Below are 17,175 nucleotides of genomic sequence, written 5' to 3'. Positions count from 1 at the left end.
GCAGTGTTCCATTGGGTTCAGTGGCGTTATGACAGGGGTAGCAGTGTTCCATTGGGTTCAGTGGCGTTATGACAGGGGTAGCAGTGTTCCATTGGGTTCAGTGGCGTTATGACAGGGGTAGCAGTGTTCCATTGGGTTCAGTGGCGTTATGACGGAGGTAGCAGTGTTCCATTGGGTTCAGTGTTAAGTTGTAGCGTTATGACAGAGGTAGCAGTGTTCCATTGGGTTCAGTGTTAAGTTGTAGCGTTATGACAGAGGTAGCAGTGTTCCATTGCGTTCAGTGAGCTCAAATGAGCTCATCTTTCTGGACTGCTGATTGTCACTTCCAGAGTCCTCCTTTCCACAAGAATGTGGTGACTGGGTGACCTAGATGGACAGATGAGAAGAGAAATGTTACACACAGAGCAAAGGGGAAAGAGCAGGAATATAGCTAAAACACAAGATAACTGGACTTATTCATGGCATGAGTCCTGCAGATAGTCTAGTGATAGAACAACAAAAGACAGACACCGAAAAATGTTGCTTAAAGCCAAACCGCACCAATGCAACTACTCGCAACTCCTTGCAACATGTCAGCTGAAAATGCATGCAAACACTGCCCACTTTTAATTGGGTTCAGTGTTAAGTTGTAGCGTTATGACAGAGGTAGCAGTGTTCCATTGGGTTCAGTGTTAAGTTGTAGCGTTATGACAGAGGTAGCAGTGTTCCATTGGGTTCAGTGTTAAGTTGTAGCGTTATGACAGGGGTAGCAGTGTTCCATTGGGTTCAGTGGCGTTATGACGGAGGTAGCAGTGTTCCATTGGGTTCAGTGGCGTTATGACAGAGGTAGCAGTGTTCCATTGGGTTCAGTGGCGTTATGACAGAGGTAGCAGTGTTCCATTGGGTTCAGTGGCGTTATGACAGAGGTAGCAGTGTTCCATTGGGTTCAGTGGCGTTATGACAGAGGTAGCAGTGTTCCATTGGGTTCAGTGACGTTATGACAGGGGTAGCAGTGTTCCATTGTGTTCAGTGGCGTTATGACAGGGGTAGCAGTGTTCCATTGGGTTCAGTGGCGTTATGACGGAGGTAGCAGTGTTCCATTGGGTTCAGTGTTAAGTTGTAGCGTTATGACAGAGGTAGCAGTGTTCCATTGGGTTCAGTGTTAAGTTGTAGCGTTATGACAGAGGTAGCAGTGTTCCACTGCGTTCAGTGAGCTCAAATGAGCTCATCTTTCTGGACTGCTGATTGTCACTTCCAGAGTCCTCCTTTCCACAAGAATGTGGTGACTGGGTGACCTAGATGGACAGATGAGAAGAGAAATGTTACACACAGAGCAAAGGGGAAAGAGCATGAATATAGCTAAAACACAAGATAACTGGACTTATTCATGGCATGAGTCCTGCAGATAGTCTAGTGATAGAACAACAAAAGACAGACACCGAAAAATGTTGCTTAAAGCCAAACCGCACCAATGCAACTACTCGCAACTCCTTGCAACATGTCAGCTGAAAATGCATGCAAACACTGCCCACTTTTAATTGGGTTCAGTGTTAAGTTGTAGCGTTATGACAGAGGTAGCAGTGTTCCATTGGGTTCAGTGTTAAGTTGTAGCGTTATGACAGAGGTAGCAGTGTTCCATTGGGTTCAGTGTTAAGTTGTAGCGTTATGACAGGGGTAGCAGTGTTCCATTGGGTTCAGTGGCGTTATGACGGAGGTAGCAGTGTTCCATTGGGTTCAGTGGCGTTATGACAGAGGTAGCAGTGTTCCATTGGGTTCAGTGGCGTTATGACAGAGGTAGCAGTGTTCCATTGGGTTCAGTGGCGTTATGACAGAGGTAGCAGTGTTCCATTGGGTTCAGTGACGTTATGACAGGGGTAGCAGTGTTCCATTGTGTTCAGTGGCGTTATGACAGGGGTAGCAGTGTTCCATTGGGTTCAGTGGCGTTATGACAGGGGTAGCAGTGTTCCATTGGGTTCAGTGGCGTTATGACGGAGGTAGCAGTGTTCCATTGGGTTCAGTGGCGTTATGACGGAGGTAGCAGTGTTCCATTGGGTTCAGTGACGTTATGACAGAGGTAGCAGTGTTCCATTGGGTTCAGTGACGTTATGACAGAGGTAGCAGTGTTCCATTGGGTTCAGTGGCGTTATGACAGAGGTAGCAGTGTTCCATTAGGTTCAGTGTTAAGTTGTAGCGTTATGACAGAGGTAGCAGTGTTCCATTGGGTTCAGTGGCGTTATGACAGGGGTAGCAGTGTTCCATTGGGTTCAGTGTTAAGTTGTAGCGTTATGACAGAGGTAGCAGTGTTCCATTGGGTTCAGTGTTAAGTTGTAGCGTTATGACAGAGGTAGCAGTGTTCCATTAGGTTCAGTGGTGTTATGACAGGGGTTAACCTGACTCCGCCAGATGGGGCAGCAGAGAGTACACTGCGTTCCCCCCTCCTGCTCCCATCTGGGAACTTTCAGGCAGACTTGATGCTCCGGCCACCAAGCGGCCTGGCCAATCAGCGGCAGCTAGAGGCGGGATCAAGGCAGCACTGTGTATGCCTTGATCCCGCCTCTAGCTGCCTAGTTCTGTCTTGTCCACTAGACGAAATTGTCAGTATTATTTAGTAATTATTTTAGTCATAGCTTAGTTTTTCTTTTGGCAGCGAAAATGTTAGTAAACAAGCATTTTCATCATAGTTTGAATCAACAAAATGAACACTGATTGGGTTATCCAAGTGCAAGGAATTGCAGAGACTGGAAATGAGCTCATCTTTCTGGACTGCTGATTGTCACTTCCAGAGTCCTCCTTTCCACAAGAATGTGGTGACTGGGTGACCTAGATGGACAGATGAGAAGAGAAATGTTACACACAGAGCAAAGGGGAAAGAGCAGGAATATAGCTAAAACACAAGATAACTGGACTTCTTCATGGCATGAGTCCTGCAGATAGTCTAGTGATAGAACAACAAAAGACAGACACCGAAAAATGTTGCTTAAAGCCAAACCGCACCAATGCAACTACTACTAACTACTATATGTCAGCTGAAAATGCATGCAAACACTGCCCACTTTTAAGATTTTCAAGTGGGCCCTGATCCAGAAAATGCTTGAGAACCGCTGTCTTAAAGCAATGTTGAAAGATATAAAGCCCAGATGGGAAACTACATGTGATCTCTAGTGATCCACACAGAAGTGGCTGCCGTGGGTCCAATGTGAATCTGGGACTTGATGTGACTTGATGCTACTGTATGGTTCAAGTGGTTCACTTCTGTTCATCCTCTTGATGTGACTTCATGCTACTGTATGGTTCAAGTGGTTAACTTCTGTTCATCCTCTTGCCTTTGCCAGCTTTGCCTTCGGCTCCCTGATCTCGGCGGTGGACCCCGTAGCGACCATCGCCATCTTCAACGCCCTCAACATCGACCCCGTGCTCCAAATGCTGGTGTTCGGAGAGAGCATCCTCAATGACGCCGTGTCCATCGTGCTCACAAAGTAGGGTTTCCTCTATTCTGACTCCTGTACGTTCTCCTGTGCCAAGCACCCCCAAATTGATATATATATATATATATATTTGGGAGCAGACCCCAATGTGAAAATGTTTTGTGCCTGAGCCCCCCAGAAGAAAATACACTTTCAAGATTCTTTTAAAATTTCAGATGTACAAGCTCGCAGCACGGCACAAAGTGAAGCGCTGGGTTTCATACATATTGAAATAATGAAGTATTCAAGAGCGTGCATGTGACTAAATATTAGTCTGTTTATACAGACTGATTGTGAATGTTTATAGGGCGCTGTTTTTTTTCTTCTGCCTTCTCGCGTTCATTCTCCTTGAATGGGGACACGTTTATATTTGCCTGTGCACGCCATTCACACAGGCTGGCACTCCAAGGAACCCCACACAACACCTGTGTATGCAAAGGACCTGCCAAAGATGTGTCTACAGATAACACACACACACACACACACACACACACACACACACACACACACACACACACACACACACACACCAATGCTGTCCTGCAATGCACATAGTCTAGCAGTCTAGCACTTTGTGTTAAATAATGTCCAAGAATAGCAGATGTACAGGTTTGCAGTGTGGCACAAAGTGACGTGCTGTGAGCTTGTAGATCTGCTATTTTTGAATAGCCAACGTCGGTATAAAGTGATGAAGTGGTTTACTTCATAAACCTTGTTATAAATTGTTATGCTGCATGCATGATCTATAACTAGTATTATACAATGTGCTTAGAATGCATTATAAATGAACTTGTAATGCATTATAGATCTGACCGTAATACACAGCAGGGCTTCTCAAAGTGGGTGCCGTGGCACCCTAGTGTGCCTTGACTCAAGCAGAATACCTGAATAATATTTGGACTCACTTCAGTTTAACCACTTAGACCCTTACTTTAAGACAAGTTATTTTCATGGTGAAACAAATATTTTCTCCAAAGACAGACAAATTGTCTTTGGGGGAAACATTTACATTTACGTATCGTTAATATAACCAAAGGTGCTATAACATTTACATTTACGTATCGTTAATATGACCAAAGGTGCTATAACATTTACATTTACGTATCGTTAATATAACCAAAGGTGCTATAACATTTACATTTACGTATCGTTAATATAACCAAAGGTGCTATAACATTTACATTTACGTATCGTTAATATGACCAAAGGTGCTATAACATTTACATTTACGTATCGTTAATATGACCAAAGGTGCTATAAAGTAACAATGAATTTCAGGGGTGCCGCGGATGAGACGGGGGAGACCTGAGCCAAGCATGTTTGAGAACCACTGAAAAAGACATGCTCAGAACGCACAAAAAAGAATACACTTCATATTGATTATTTAATTAAAATGGCTTATTTAATATAATCGATTAGTCCAAATCAACAGTTGCACGCTAATAATCAAAAGCAGCTATCTGTGTGCATACATCTGTATATAGCCACATATGGCCTACTTGTATATGTCAGTTCAGTTGCACTTGGTGCCGTGGGTTGTTGTAGCCAGGCATAGTTCAACCTTTGAACCATAGGCGTTGCTTTTATGCTGATACAGCATGTGACGAGAGGCAGAGGAGAGGAAACGCAGCCACTGTGACCTATTTTATTGCCCTAGAGAAGAAGACACACTTTCTGGTTGCTACATCAAATATGCACATACTAGGCCACTCGGGTGGTGCAGTGGTAAAGTGCCTCCCCACAACGTGGTGGTTGTGGGTTTGAATCCGACTTTGTCAAGCGTCTATACCAGTGTGTCGATATTTTAAGGACTTTTAAGACTCTTTTAAAACCTTATAAAAGAAAGAAGGAAAGAAAAAAGACCATTACTACATCAAAGGTAACCAACAAACTATACTATAACAACGAGTCAAACATTGGCCAAATAATATAAGAAAGAGGCAAACATTGTGTTGTGAGCTTGTAGATCAGCTTTTTTCACTATCTGTGGAACAGAGTCAAACTTAATGTAGTGCCTCAAGTCCTACAATTCTTGTAAGTGCGAGAACCACTGGTCTGTACGAATTCGGGGAGGGAAGCTGGGCAGGGAGGGTGATAGTTGTTACTGCACGTAATCCCAATCCCAAGCATCCCAAAATTAGAGATGTCCCGATACCAGTATCAGAACACTGCCCGATATGCCCTTATTTGGTCATATCGGGATCGGCGAATATGCCAGTCTAACCACTGGTCCGATACAGGGGTAAGGGTTGATACTATGGCAGCTAAATAAAATGTCTTGGCATGTGGAGTTTGTTTTCGAGTTGCCCAAACTGCAAGTGAACGTTTGAGTGAGGAGTCTGCTATAAACACAACACGAGATATATAGCTAGATAGCTATAAACACAACACGAGATATCTGTCTAAACAAACACCTCCGCTCTGCTCCTACTCTCCTTCTCTCTCCCTCTCTCCACACACAGACACACACGTGTGCGCAACACGCACCCTCAACATGCAATCAAAGCTCATTAACTCTACTACGATATATATATAAAAGAAAAACGCAGCTGAACGGTCAAAGCTTAGCATAGCATATGTGTCAAATTGGACGAATGTCAATCCTTGACTTCCAGTTGGCCTTTTGTTATCATTACCTTAATAGATTAGTGGTTTCCAGAACGGTCTGTTTTAGCGCCAACAGGAGGCCGACTTGGAAAAACACATTTGTTTTTTATTACTCCTCCAGATTCTGTCCAAAAATCCTACAAATCGTTACACACTATCTCTATAGTCATGTGTTCAAGATGGATCTGTCCGATATTTCATATTCCATCCTAATTGGCTAACATTGGCTTTCAATTTTGCAAAATTGGCCCGTTTTGAACAAAAAGCCTCAAATCATGAATAGAATGCAGCGTGCAATTTACGTGAAATTTTCCTACTAGGCTGAGGAATATATCCCACCCTTTTCACATTGGCCTGTTATAGCGCCACCAACAGGTGGATTTTTGCAAAACACATTTTTGGAACAAAATGCCTCAAATCATCCAATTACCATCCAAGGTGTAAGAAGAAATGGCATCCTTTTCACATTGGCGCCACCAGGAGGCCACAACCTGACCTGCCCCAAGGGGCAGGGGGGGCCTACCATCTACTTTCACCAGCAAAACTAAAATTACAAAATTCAGCAATGAGTTCAATATAAATCTAATATAATAATTTATGTCAATTTTATTTCTGTAAGGTACCTCGTGTAGTACCGCCACATAACCCTAGGGGTACACGTAACCCCCATTTGAGCAACCACTGAAATGCATCTAGCAGTGAGTGATTTGGTGCGAGTGTTGTTTTATGGTGTCCTGACGTTTTCCGCCGAAACCGGTGACACTGAGGATTGACTGGGGAAACATGTTTCCAAGAACGTTCACCCCCCAAAAGAAAAGGAGAGTAAAAACAACCAAACATTCCATGTGTCCATGTTGTTATGAACAGGTTTCACCAGACTAGACTGGTGAAACATTCCATGTGTCCATGTTGTTATGAACAGGTTTCACCAGACTAGACTGGTGGAACTAGTTCTACTTTTGGTGGACAATAACAGCTTTACTGTATCACTACACATGACTAATGGTGGTATCTGTGTAGAATGACACGTGTTCACGGCGCGCATACGCACAAAGTATTACTATACTTGTTAGGCCATCGAAAGTTTATTTCAACAGTATTGAAAATTGCTGAAAAATAGCAAAATGGTACATCTACATAATGTAATATGTACTACGTAAGATCTACATGAATCAGGCATAACTTTTCCTAAACATTAGTGTTTTTTTTCCTCCATAAAAGCATTTCCCTTTTGATGACCAGGGAAAATCAAATTCTACTATACTTGTGGGGGACATTTGGCCCTCACAAGTAAAGTAATAAACGCACGCACGCACGCACGCACGCACGCACGCACGCACGCACGCACGCACGCACGCACGCACGCACGCACGCACGCACGCACGCACGCACGCACGCACGCACGCACGCACACACACACACACACACACACACACACACACACACACACACAGGAAACTGGTTCCACACCTGGTAGACAGTGACAACTACTGTATCACGCAGTACCCAGTGACAGGACATGTGATGAGTTAATCTCAATGGAATGACACAGATTCTTCCATTTGGATCCGCACAAGAAGTGCAACATAATGGATCCAAACACTGATATAATATGGTCACACACACACACGCACGTGCGTGCGCACACACACGCACACACACACACTCGTGAAACGCACTCCACACTCACACTAGATGGACAGCGTCCTACTGTGGCACACACATGACATGACTAAAGGTGTAACAAGATAATCTCAGTGGAATGGCGCGTGCGTGCGCACACACACACACACACACACACACACACACACACACATTTGTATTACCTTAGGGCAGTGGTTTTCAAACCTTTTCATATCAAGGTTGATTCTTTATTCAGCATTTAAGCCACGGACCAAAAGTTATTGTATTTTGTTATCGTTAGATAAGATTTTGTCCACAAGTCCATGCAGTATTGATTTTTGGTACCATAGCTGAGATAACAGACGTTAATTAACGTTAATCAAAATAACATTTCTTCTACATTCTCTAATATTATTGTGTAGACTTCATAAGTAAATTAACTAATACGGATGGTTATCAATAATTTAGGTTTTATCGAAGATGCTAATTAACTCTATCTCTACCTCTAGCTGTTAGCATAAACCCCAGCTCCAGGTGCCAGCATACGTACATACTCACTTTAATAAGACTCTGTTTGCCCGCCCCCCGCAGCCCACACACTGTTGCTACACATACTACCGCAGCATTGGAACACTCACACACTCCTCACCTCTCGTCAGAAGCGTTTACATGGCGCCAGCATCGCGGTAAAAGGACACAAATTAAATCCGAAATGTGGATGGCAGAAAATCCACCAAGGACAGTGATCTTAGAACCAGAGTTATGACGGTTTGAAAATCCTCTCTTCCACTGCTCTGCACTGTGAATATATTTCCAATCCCATAGTTGGAATGGTGGGGCGTTGCTATGGGAACCTGACCAATGTTAAAGGCTTCCGTAGGCATCAACCATCACATAGACAGAGTATACATTGGGGTACGTATATATATGGACTTGGTATATGACGCCACCTAGCGTCGACGTACGTATATATACATACCTGGGAAAAATAGAGTTAATTGGTATCATCGATAACACCTGTGAAGGAGGTCGGAAGATACCCGGAAGTAGGAAGAGTTATTTCCAAAATGGCGTATGTGCATAGAGCCTATTGTCCTCAAAAGGTCTGTTTCTCAAATTCTACTATGTATTTGTGGGGGACATTTGGCCCTCACGAGTATAGTAAAACGAGTACACACACTGACAGGTGGAAACGAGCTGTTGGCAGAGGCTTCCCTCGTTTCCATCACCTCGCTATCAACGGTTTCTGGCGGCCAGGCTAAACGTGCAGGGCAGCAGTGTTGTGATCTCCAGTGTCAGCCCCGCCCCCTGTGTACTGTGTATAGTAAATGAAACCATGAATAATACATATACACACGACCTGACGGCCCGCCGTTGTTTGTCTCTGTTAACACCTCGCTTGGCCACGGTATGTCCAGAGAGCTACGTTACAACATCATTCACAGCCAACGTGGCAACTTGCCCCATTAAGACCTGTCATCCTTTAAGAAAGATTAACAATAACGTCATACAGAATTACTCTGTTGCAGGTAAAAGGCAATTTGACCTGAGAGATAAACATTTATTAGCCGATCTACAAGCTTGTAGATTGTTTTATATAGTTTTATATAGATATAAATCTGCAAAGTAACTTAAACTTAAATTGTCAAATAATTGTGTGTACTGTACTGGCCGCCCGGGGGGGTTAGAGGTGTGGCTTCACCCCGGCCCGTGACTCCAGGGGCCTGGCCTGTCAGATGATACACGATCACACATAGTCATGACACATACCTTTTACTACTCACACTTTGCAAGCCAGGGAGCGGGCCCATTAAAAGCATTACCGTATCTCTGGCTGCTACAAATGTCTTATCTACATCATGTAAGTTCACTTAAGAAAATAAACTATACTAATCATTACAAGTATATCTTCTTTTGAAGAGGAATAGGAAGTCCGTTTCGGTTGTAGCCAACTGCCTTGACAGTAGTTGTGTGATGCCGGCTGTAGTAAACAAGAAGTGGTGGTTTTATTATTTTTTTGTATTAAGCTTAAGCAGATACAGGCTATGAGAATTAATACATTCAAAGAGCCTGGTTGTGGTGGATTAAGATAAGATAAGATCTTTATTGTCACTGTATGAGACATACAACAAAATTCCGTTTAGTGCAGCACAACATATAACAGTATCAAGAGAGAACACAAAAGACAACGAAAAAACACTGATGGGGCAACTTCATGGCATAAAACTGTTAGTCCGTCATAGTCCAGTCAAGTCATCTCAATCCATTAATCAATATTCTAATGCACTGTTAAAATAGTAAAATACACCAATAAAATTATAAGGGGACCACACAATCACAAATTTAAATAGATTGCACAGAGTCCAAAGTTCATGTGAAAATTCATCATCAGTAGGGGGGGGGGGGGGGGGGGGACCATGGGGGAATATATTATATACTATATACTATTGCACTTGCCCATATGCTATTGCACATTATATACTATATCCTATTGCATTTGCCAGTTAGGACAGTCATATGCGAGTGTGTGTGCGCGTATGTGAACTGAGCAGTGTTTTCACAGCCTTTGGAAAAAAGCTGTTGGACAGCCTGTTGGTTCTGGCCTTGATGACCTTCAGCCTTCCGGATGGAAGGGTCTCAAACAGATGATGTCCGGGGTGTGATCCTTGGAGATCTTTAAGGCCACTTGTCCACTCGCTGTAGGTCCTTCCTCTCCACGTCGGTGCAGCTGGAGTACCAGGATGTGCAGGCGTAGGTCAGGATACTCTCAATGGTAGAGCGATAGAAGTTGATGAGCAGGTTCTGCGGGAGTCCATTCCGTTTCAGCTTCCTCAGGAAGAAGAGCCGTTTCTGGGCCTTCTTGACCAGACATGAGGTGTTAAGGCTCCAGCTCAGGTCTTCTGAGATATTCACTCCAAGAAATTTAAAACTAGAAACCCTCTCGACCTCCTCCCCTCCGATACTTTTCCCTTCTGAAGTCCATGACTATCTCCTTAGTCTTCTTTGTGTTCAGGTTTAGGTCGTTGTCTTTGCACCATACGGCCAGTGCACTGACTTCCTCTCTGTATGCCACCTCGTCGTTGTTTGTTATCAGACCTATGATGGTTGTGTCGTCTGCAAACTTGACTAGAGTGTTGGAACTGTGGTGTGAGATACAGTCACTGGTGAAAAGAGAGTAGAGGAGTGGGCTGAGGACACATCCTTGAGGGACGCCGGTGTTGAGGGTGATTAAACACATCCTTTTAGCCAACGTTTATATACGATATGAAAACCAGGCATCTTTGACTTAACAATGTACACACTTTGGAAGTGCGTTAAACATGGTGGAAACTCTGCGGCGGCGGTATTAGGTGATTAGTTAATTAATTGTAAAAGTTTCACGCTGGTAAAAAATCATAAACAACAACAACAGCAGCAAGTAAAAGTACCTTTTAGTACAGTACTTGAGTAAAGGTACTTTGTTACTTTGCTCCACTGGTGGCTAGAGATGTCATCTAAACAGCAGGTGACTATAGGTAATGCACCCTTAAGCTCAAGTGCCGGCATAATAATCATTAGACTAATGTCTGTCTCCTGTACATGTCATTGACACACAGGAGAAAGTTACTTAGATGAGACACTAGGAAGTAGGATTAAATTGTCGTTGTCGGGCAGAAACCATGTATCTACATGTTTCATCTTGTTATGCTTTTTGTCAGGTGAAACCTGACATTTAACAGCTCATCATGAAACGTAAGCAACTTAGTGATGATTGGCTGCCCCTTAACGCTGCCTAAGCCAGGGGTTCTCAACGTTTTTGTCTGGGGACCCCGGAAATGCTTTGGCCGTGTCTCATGACCACCCCCAATACAAATTGACCGCTACAATAACCTTAATGATAGTGAAAATACATCATTAATAAATACTGAAACCAGATATAATCATTAAAGGACAACTTTAGTTTTTTTTCAACCAAGGTTCATGTTTTAGGTTGTTATTAGAGAAAGTAAAAGATGAGTGTTAATTTTTCTACTATAGTCTAGTAGGACTATAGTAAATTATACAAAAATAAATTGCTATCAAATTTTGTAAAGAAAATACATATTTAGCCCCATGCTCGAATGCCCCCACCCCCTGTCAAAAACAGCTAAAATCCCTAAAACGAAAGAAAGCAGCAAATGAAAAATAATTAACACTTTCTCTAATAACAACCTAAAACATGAACCTAGGTTGAAAAAAAACTAATGCATGCACTATGTGTACTATGTACAGTAAACTCGTAATTTTCCAGCTATTCAGTTGGGACCCCCCAAAATAAGTTGGCAACCTCCCGGGGGGTCGCGACCCACGGGTTGAGAACCCCTGATCTAAGCCAATGGGAGTCTGCTCTTTAACTAGCAAATTTAGCTACAGGAAAGCCATAACAAAACACAGTGATTAAACCAACAGAAGAACGTCGGAAATGAACGAAAACAACGGGCGGGAGGTTGTGACAGAGAGACATACACGTTAAAAAAATAAGTTAATATGATGCCAGTGTTTTAAAGTGAAATACCCTTTTAAAGTATGTCCGCGGGTAGAAAAGTGGTATTTCCTGGTAGAATGTCTATAGACGTCACTTTCAGTAGAGGGCACCAACACACAGGTTCGTGTATTTTTTTATTTGTATTGAAATCTACATAGGGCGATTTTATGTCGCTTCATATAAGAACTGTGTTTGAAAAATAAACCGACCACCCCGGCGTTTCTGTCAGGGGAGTGGCTGTGCGTCGTTAATGATGTCCATTCATATTTGATACAGCCAGTTTCTGGAGAAAATGGAATTAATGTGACGCAAAAGCCTTGAAACTACATATGAATGCAATGTCGCTGAGCATATACGTCACGCCCAGCTGTCAACATATTGCATTCCTGAGATTCCTCGTTGACGTAAGCTCAGCTGGTGGTGACTCGACTCGTACTAACCACGATACATTATATATCAATAAAATAAAAATTTAAATAAACGTAATTAACGTTCAGTTTCTGTTGTGCGACGGGCTGCGGGCAGATGCAGCCTACCCGGAAATGTAGTCTCTGGGTTGTTTGGCTCGTTTCTAACGCTTATTTTGTTACTCTTTGGGTATATTTGTACATTTCCACCTTCAGTCGATGCTTCATATCCATATGAGTGAAAAGGCCGGGGTGATCGGTTTATTTTTCAAACACAGTTCTTATATGAGGCGATCTAAAATCCCCATATGGAGATTACAATGCTTATAAAAAAAATACACGAACCTGGGGACTGGCGCCCTCTACTGATAGTAGAGGGCAGTGACGTCAGGACTTCGGTGCTCTATTGAGATCAACAAAACAATGTGTCCAGAACATTATAGCCTACCGGTATGTCTAGTTATATTTAGAACAAAATAATATATTTATATGTTTTTCCAGTTCTTCCAGAAATAAGGTTAATTAATAGCACTGCTCCAATGCCACGCTGCCGGCGTTATCAACCCGGAAATAATTATTTGATAGTGGTGGTAATTATGATTCGGTCGATAAATATTGAACCAATAAAAAGCATTAACCAGAGCTTGTGACTAATAACTACATTGGATCCATTTAGAACACAGAATCTAACATAGGAACACAGGTGTTCCTCCTTCCATTTCCTCAAAAGTAAACGGTTATGGACATGCAAGGTTTACACCCGACAGTGACAATATGATTTTGATTTGATCTGGATCTCTTTTAGCCCATCAGCTTATCTTCCAAGACTTCAGTCCTTATAAAAGCATATCATTACAGCATACAAATAATGGTAATGTAATACATGTTGTATTTATTACGTAATGTCCAAATGTATGTTCTGTTGTCATAACCCTTATCAGTTGCTGTAACTAGTATTGGATGAGAGTTGGCGGGAAATGGCCTCATACTCTTCCAGTCAAGTCACTTATTGAACAATGTTAACACTGTTGTTTGGCAAACAACAGTGAATGGAGTAGTGAGTGACGCACAAGAAACAACCGCTCACACGTATCCATTCACACCAGTGGTTCCAAACCTGTGGTCCGGGGTCCACTGTTGGGCTATCAGGAGAATAGGATAATTTAAACATTGTATGAATGTAATGGACAAATTCATTCATAGTGCAAGTGGTCCCCAAATATATGGCCAACACATTAAGACTTGATTGATAATATACCTTTAATATAAAACATTTCATGGTATTTGTCTTTCTTCAAAACCTTGCAAAGGAAGTTTTACTTTTTTAGGTGTACCATGCTAGTTCCATTGATCCAAGCCAAAACATAATTGATTGATTGATTATTAAAATAAACATTCTCTGAAATTGTAATACGGCCCACCCATCTGACCACTTTCAGCTGCCGTGACAAGTGGTCAGATGAGTAGGAACACTTTAGAGATTCTTTCAAGTGGGCGCTGATTCAGGAAACGTTTGGTGACTATAGGTAAAGTACATTTACTTTTGAATGCCGTTTGGCCGGGAAATGGCTTCAGGCTTCCAGTTAATGAGCTATTTGATCTGTTCAGTCTGTGTTTGGCAAACAAACCGTAATGGAGGAATGACTCACCAGAAAGCGCAGCACACACAATGTTCAGTTACACTAAATATCCAAGGTTATTATAGTTTTTTTTTTTTCCCTTTCTTCCCCCCCCCCCAATTTTGTGTTACATTACAGTTCACTTTAATTGGTCTTTGAGGTGGGTTTGCTAGTTTAGATGTCTTTTTTTTCGTCGCTTGGTTTTACCTTAGTTTTGTATTAGTTCGCTTTTAGGCAGGCCCGGTTCTTCCTACAGGCCGACGAAGCAACGGCTTCGAGCGCCATAGGGAAGGGCCCCCCCAGTGCCTCCCCAGTGCCTCCCCAGTGTCTCCCCAGTGCCAGTGTCCCGCCAGTGCCTCCACAGAGCCTCCCCAGTGTCCCCACAGTGCCTCCCCAATGGACCCCCAGTGCCTCCACAGTGTCCCCACTGTCCCCCCAGTGCCTCCACAGTGTCTCCTAAATTTTTGGGATTCGCTTTTATTTTAATATTGCAGTCAGTGGCAACATATAAAAAAAACAAGCTCACAATGTGTGACGAGCTTGTAGATTGTGCATTTGGACCGTTTTTTTTACAACAGGGCTTAAAACTGGCACAGCTAAACAATAAACACATTTACCATATACACCGCAAATACCACGTTTATGTATGAAATATTGTCCAAGACTAAAATTAAGGACATTTTCTCTTTTTTAAAATAACAATACTGTACAATAAGTACAGTGCATACAGTATGCACACATACAGTATACATGCTTACATTGTCAGTGATGCCCAATGGACAGCAGATGGTTGGATTAGGTAGTGGTGCGCCATTGCCCTCTAGAGTAAGATTACATGTACTACAATGCAATGTGTGAAAGCCACTCTTCAAGTTGGCAGTACTGCAGAATGAAACCGTGATGTACTACCCAAATAAATAAATAAATAATCACACCTGTGTGAAGTGAGGGCCGCTCTTATCATCGTACATCATCATGACGTTTGACGTAACATGTCGATTTGCTCAGACATGACGTAAATTCTCCATTCATTGTCAATTGGAATTTAATCTTTGTGTAAGACAAAAATCTACACTAATAGCTGAATATAGGAGGGGCTAGCCCCTCGAAAACATGGGGAAATTATCCTTCTACTAATCACAATCATTTTAACCACTTTATCCATTATGTTGACTGCTCATAAATACAGATCTACAAGCTCAGAGTCTGCTCTGCCAGCTTAACATCTGCTATCTTTTAGCATTTTTGAAAAATCTTGAATGTAGGCTATTTGAAAACAATGTAATGTTTTAACGCATATCTTCTCTTCTGGGGGTCCCTGGCACAAAACCTTTTCAGATGTTGAATCTGTGGCCAAAATACATCAATTTGGGGTCCTTGACATGAAAAGTCACATGCGTGAAGTGAGAGAAGAATCTGACTCACTCCTTTCTGCTATCTTGTTTTGTTTGTTTGTCTGTTCTTCCAGCACGGCAGAGGGTTTCTCCAGCGCAGATAACTCCATGGTAACAGGCTGGGAGACGTTCCTCCAGGCCCTGGGATACTTCCTCAAAATGTTCTTTGGTTCTGCAGCTCTAGGAACTCTGACTGGCCTCATCTCTGCTCTCGTATCCTTTGTGTAAATGGTAAATGGTGCATTTATATAGCGCCTTTCTCCAAGGCGCATTACATTCACCCATTCACACTCACATTCATACACCGATGGCAGCGGAAACCATGCAAGGCACCAACCAGCACATCGGGAGCAATTAGGGGTTCAGTGTCTTGCTCAAGGCCACTTCGACACTAACTCTGGGGGAGCCCGGGTTCGAACTGGCAACCTTGCGGTTACCATCCAGCCACTCTACCCCTGAGCCACTGGTGTGTGTGTGTGTGTGTGTGTGTGTGTGTGTGTGTGTGTGTGTGTGTGTGTGTGTGTGTGTGTGTGTGTGTGTGTGTGTGTGTGTGTGTGTGTGTGTGTGTGTGTGTGTGTGTGTGTGTGTGTGTGTGTGTGTGTGTGTGTGTGTGTGTGTGTGTGTGTGTGTGTGTGTGTGTGTGAAAAACAGACAACGTGAAGACCATTTTCCTGGTCCTAACAAGGAAATTAGTTTTTTTATGGTTGAAAAAGGATTTACAGTTACAATACCGGTAATTTAGAAAAAGATTCATGTTGCGGTTTGGGTCAGGATGAGACATGTAGAGCAGAGGTTCCCAACCACTGGTACACGAGAAGGGAATCTCAAGTTTTCCCGTCGTATGTATTTTCAAATCCATTTGAAAACACAACTGAGTAAATAGAGAGGACGTTGCACGTAGAGCTCAATCACCCATTGGAATGCAAATGCATGCCTTTCAGGCAGCCTTTGTATCCTACTCGTCTGGTAGGTATCTCTTTGAAAACATGTAGTGCTTACTGTGCTTCTAACCTCGTGTCACCAGGCTTTCCACCTCGGATACTGTGCTTCTGATTGTGTGGGGGACGACACATCTTGCCTGCCCAAAATGTCTTCACCGTTCATGGCTGCTCACTGAGCAGCATTAGCGGAACAACAACAAACAGCTGCAGCCTATTTTATCACCCTCGCGCTAATGAAACGAAATGCTACACTGTGACCGTACAGGATTATTATTTCACATTCAAGTATCAGAAGATGATGTTACCCATCAGTAGCAATTTATGAAAAAGACGTGAGCCTAACCTTTTTTTAAATCATACTATCATTGTTGATATAACAGCATTTAGGTCAATTATATAACATTATGTTGTGATATAATAATATAGCAGCGGGTAGCCAATGTAAGGGCCAGTCAACAGTACTACAGACACATTGTATTCTGACCCCTCCACGAAATGGCTTCGTTGTCCTGACCCCTTATCCATCATGTATACATTATGGATAATTAGTGTGGACTTAAACAGTTTTTCGTCTGTAGTACTCGTGAGAATGTTTTGGTACGATGACGCGCGACACACACACACACACACACACACA

The 17,175-nt window shown here is 42.8% G+C and overlaps 1 protein-coding gene across 2 annotated transcripts in view; it reads left to right on the top strand.

Moving 5' to 3' along the window:
- Nucleotides 1-17,175, top strand: part of slc9a8 (solute carrier family 9 member 8) — a 75,870-nt gene that overhangs the window by 49,857 nt on the left and 8,838 nt on the right. For both annotated transcript variants that reach the window (XR_013788836.1, XM_079492903.1), the window contains exons 8-9: nucleotides 3,312-3,455; nucleotides 15,672-15,810. Coding sequence is in view for 1 of the 2 variants with exons in the window: in XM_079492903.1 (XP_079349029.1) it covers nucleotides 3,312-3,455; nucleotides 15,672-15,810 (283 nt within the window). In the remaining variant the exon portion in view is untranslated. The remainder of the gene's footprint in view (nucleotides 1-3,311; nucleotides 3,456-15,671; nucleotides 15,811-17,175) is intronic.

This window comes from Electrona antarctica (assembly GCF_951216825.1).
Source record: "Electrona antarctica genome assembly, chromosome: 2".
Classification (NCBI taxonomy): Eukaryota; Metazoa; Chordata; class Actinopteri; order Myctophiformes; family Myctophidae; genus Electrona; species Electrona antarctica.
This window is presented reverse-complemented; position numbering and strand designations above follow the sequence as displayed.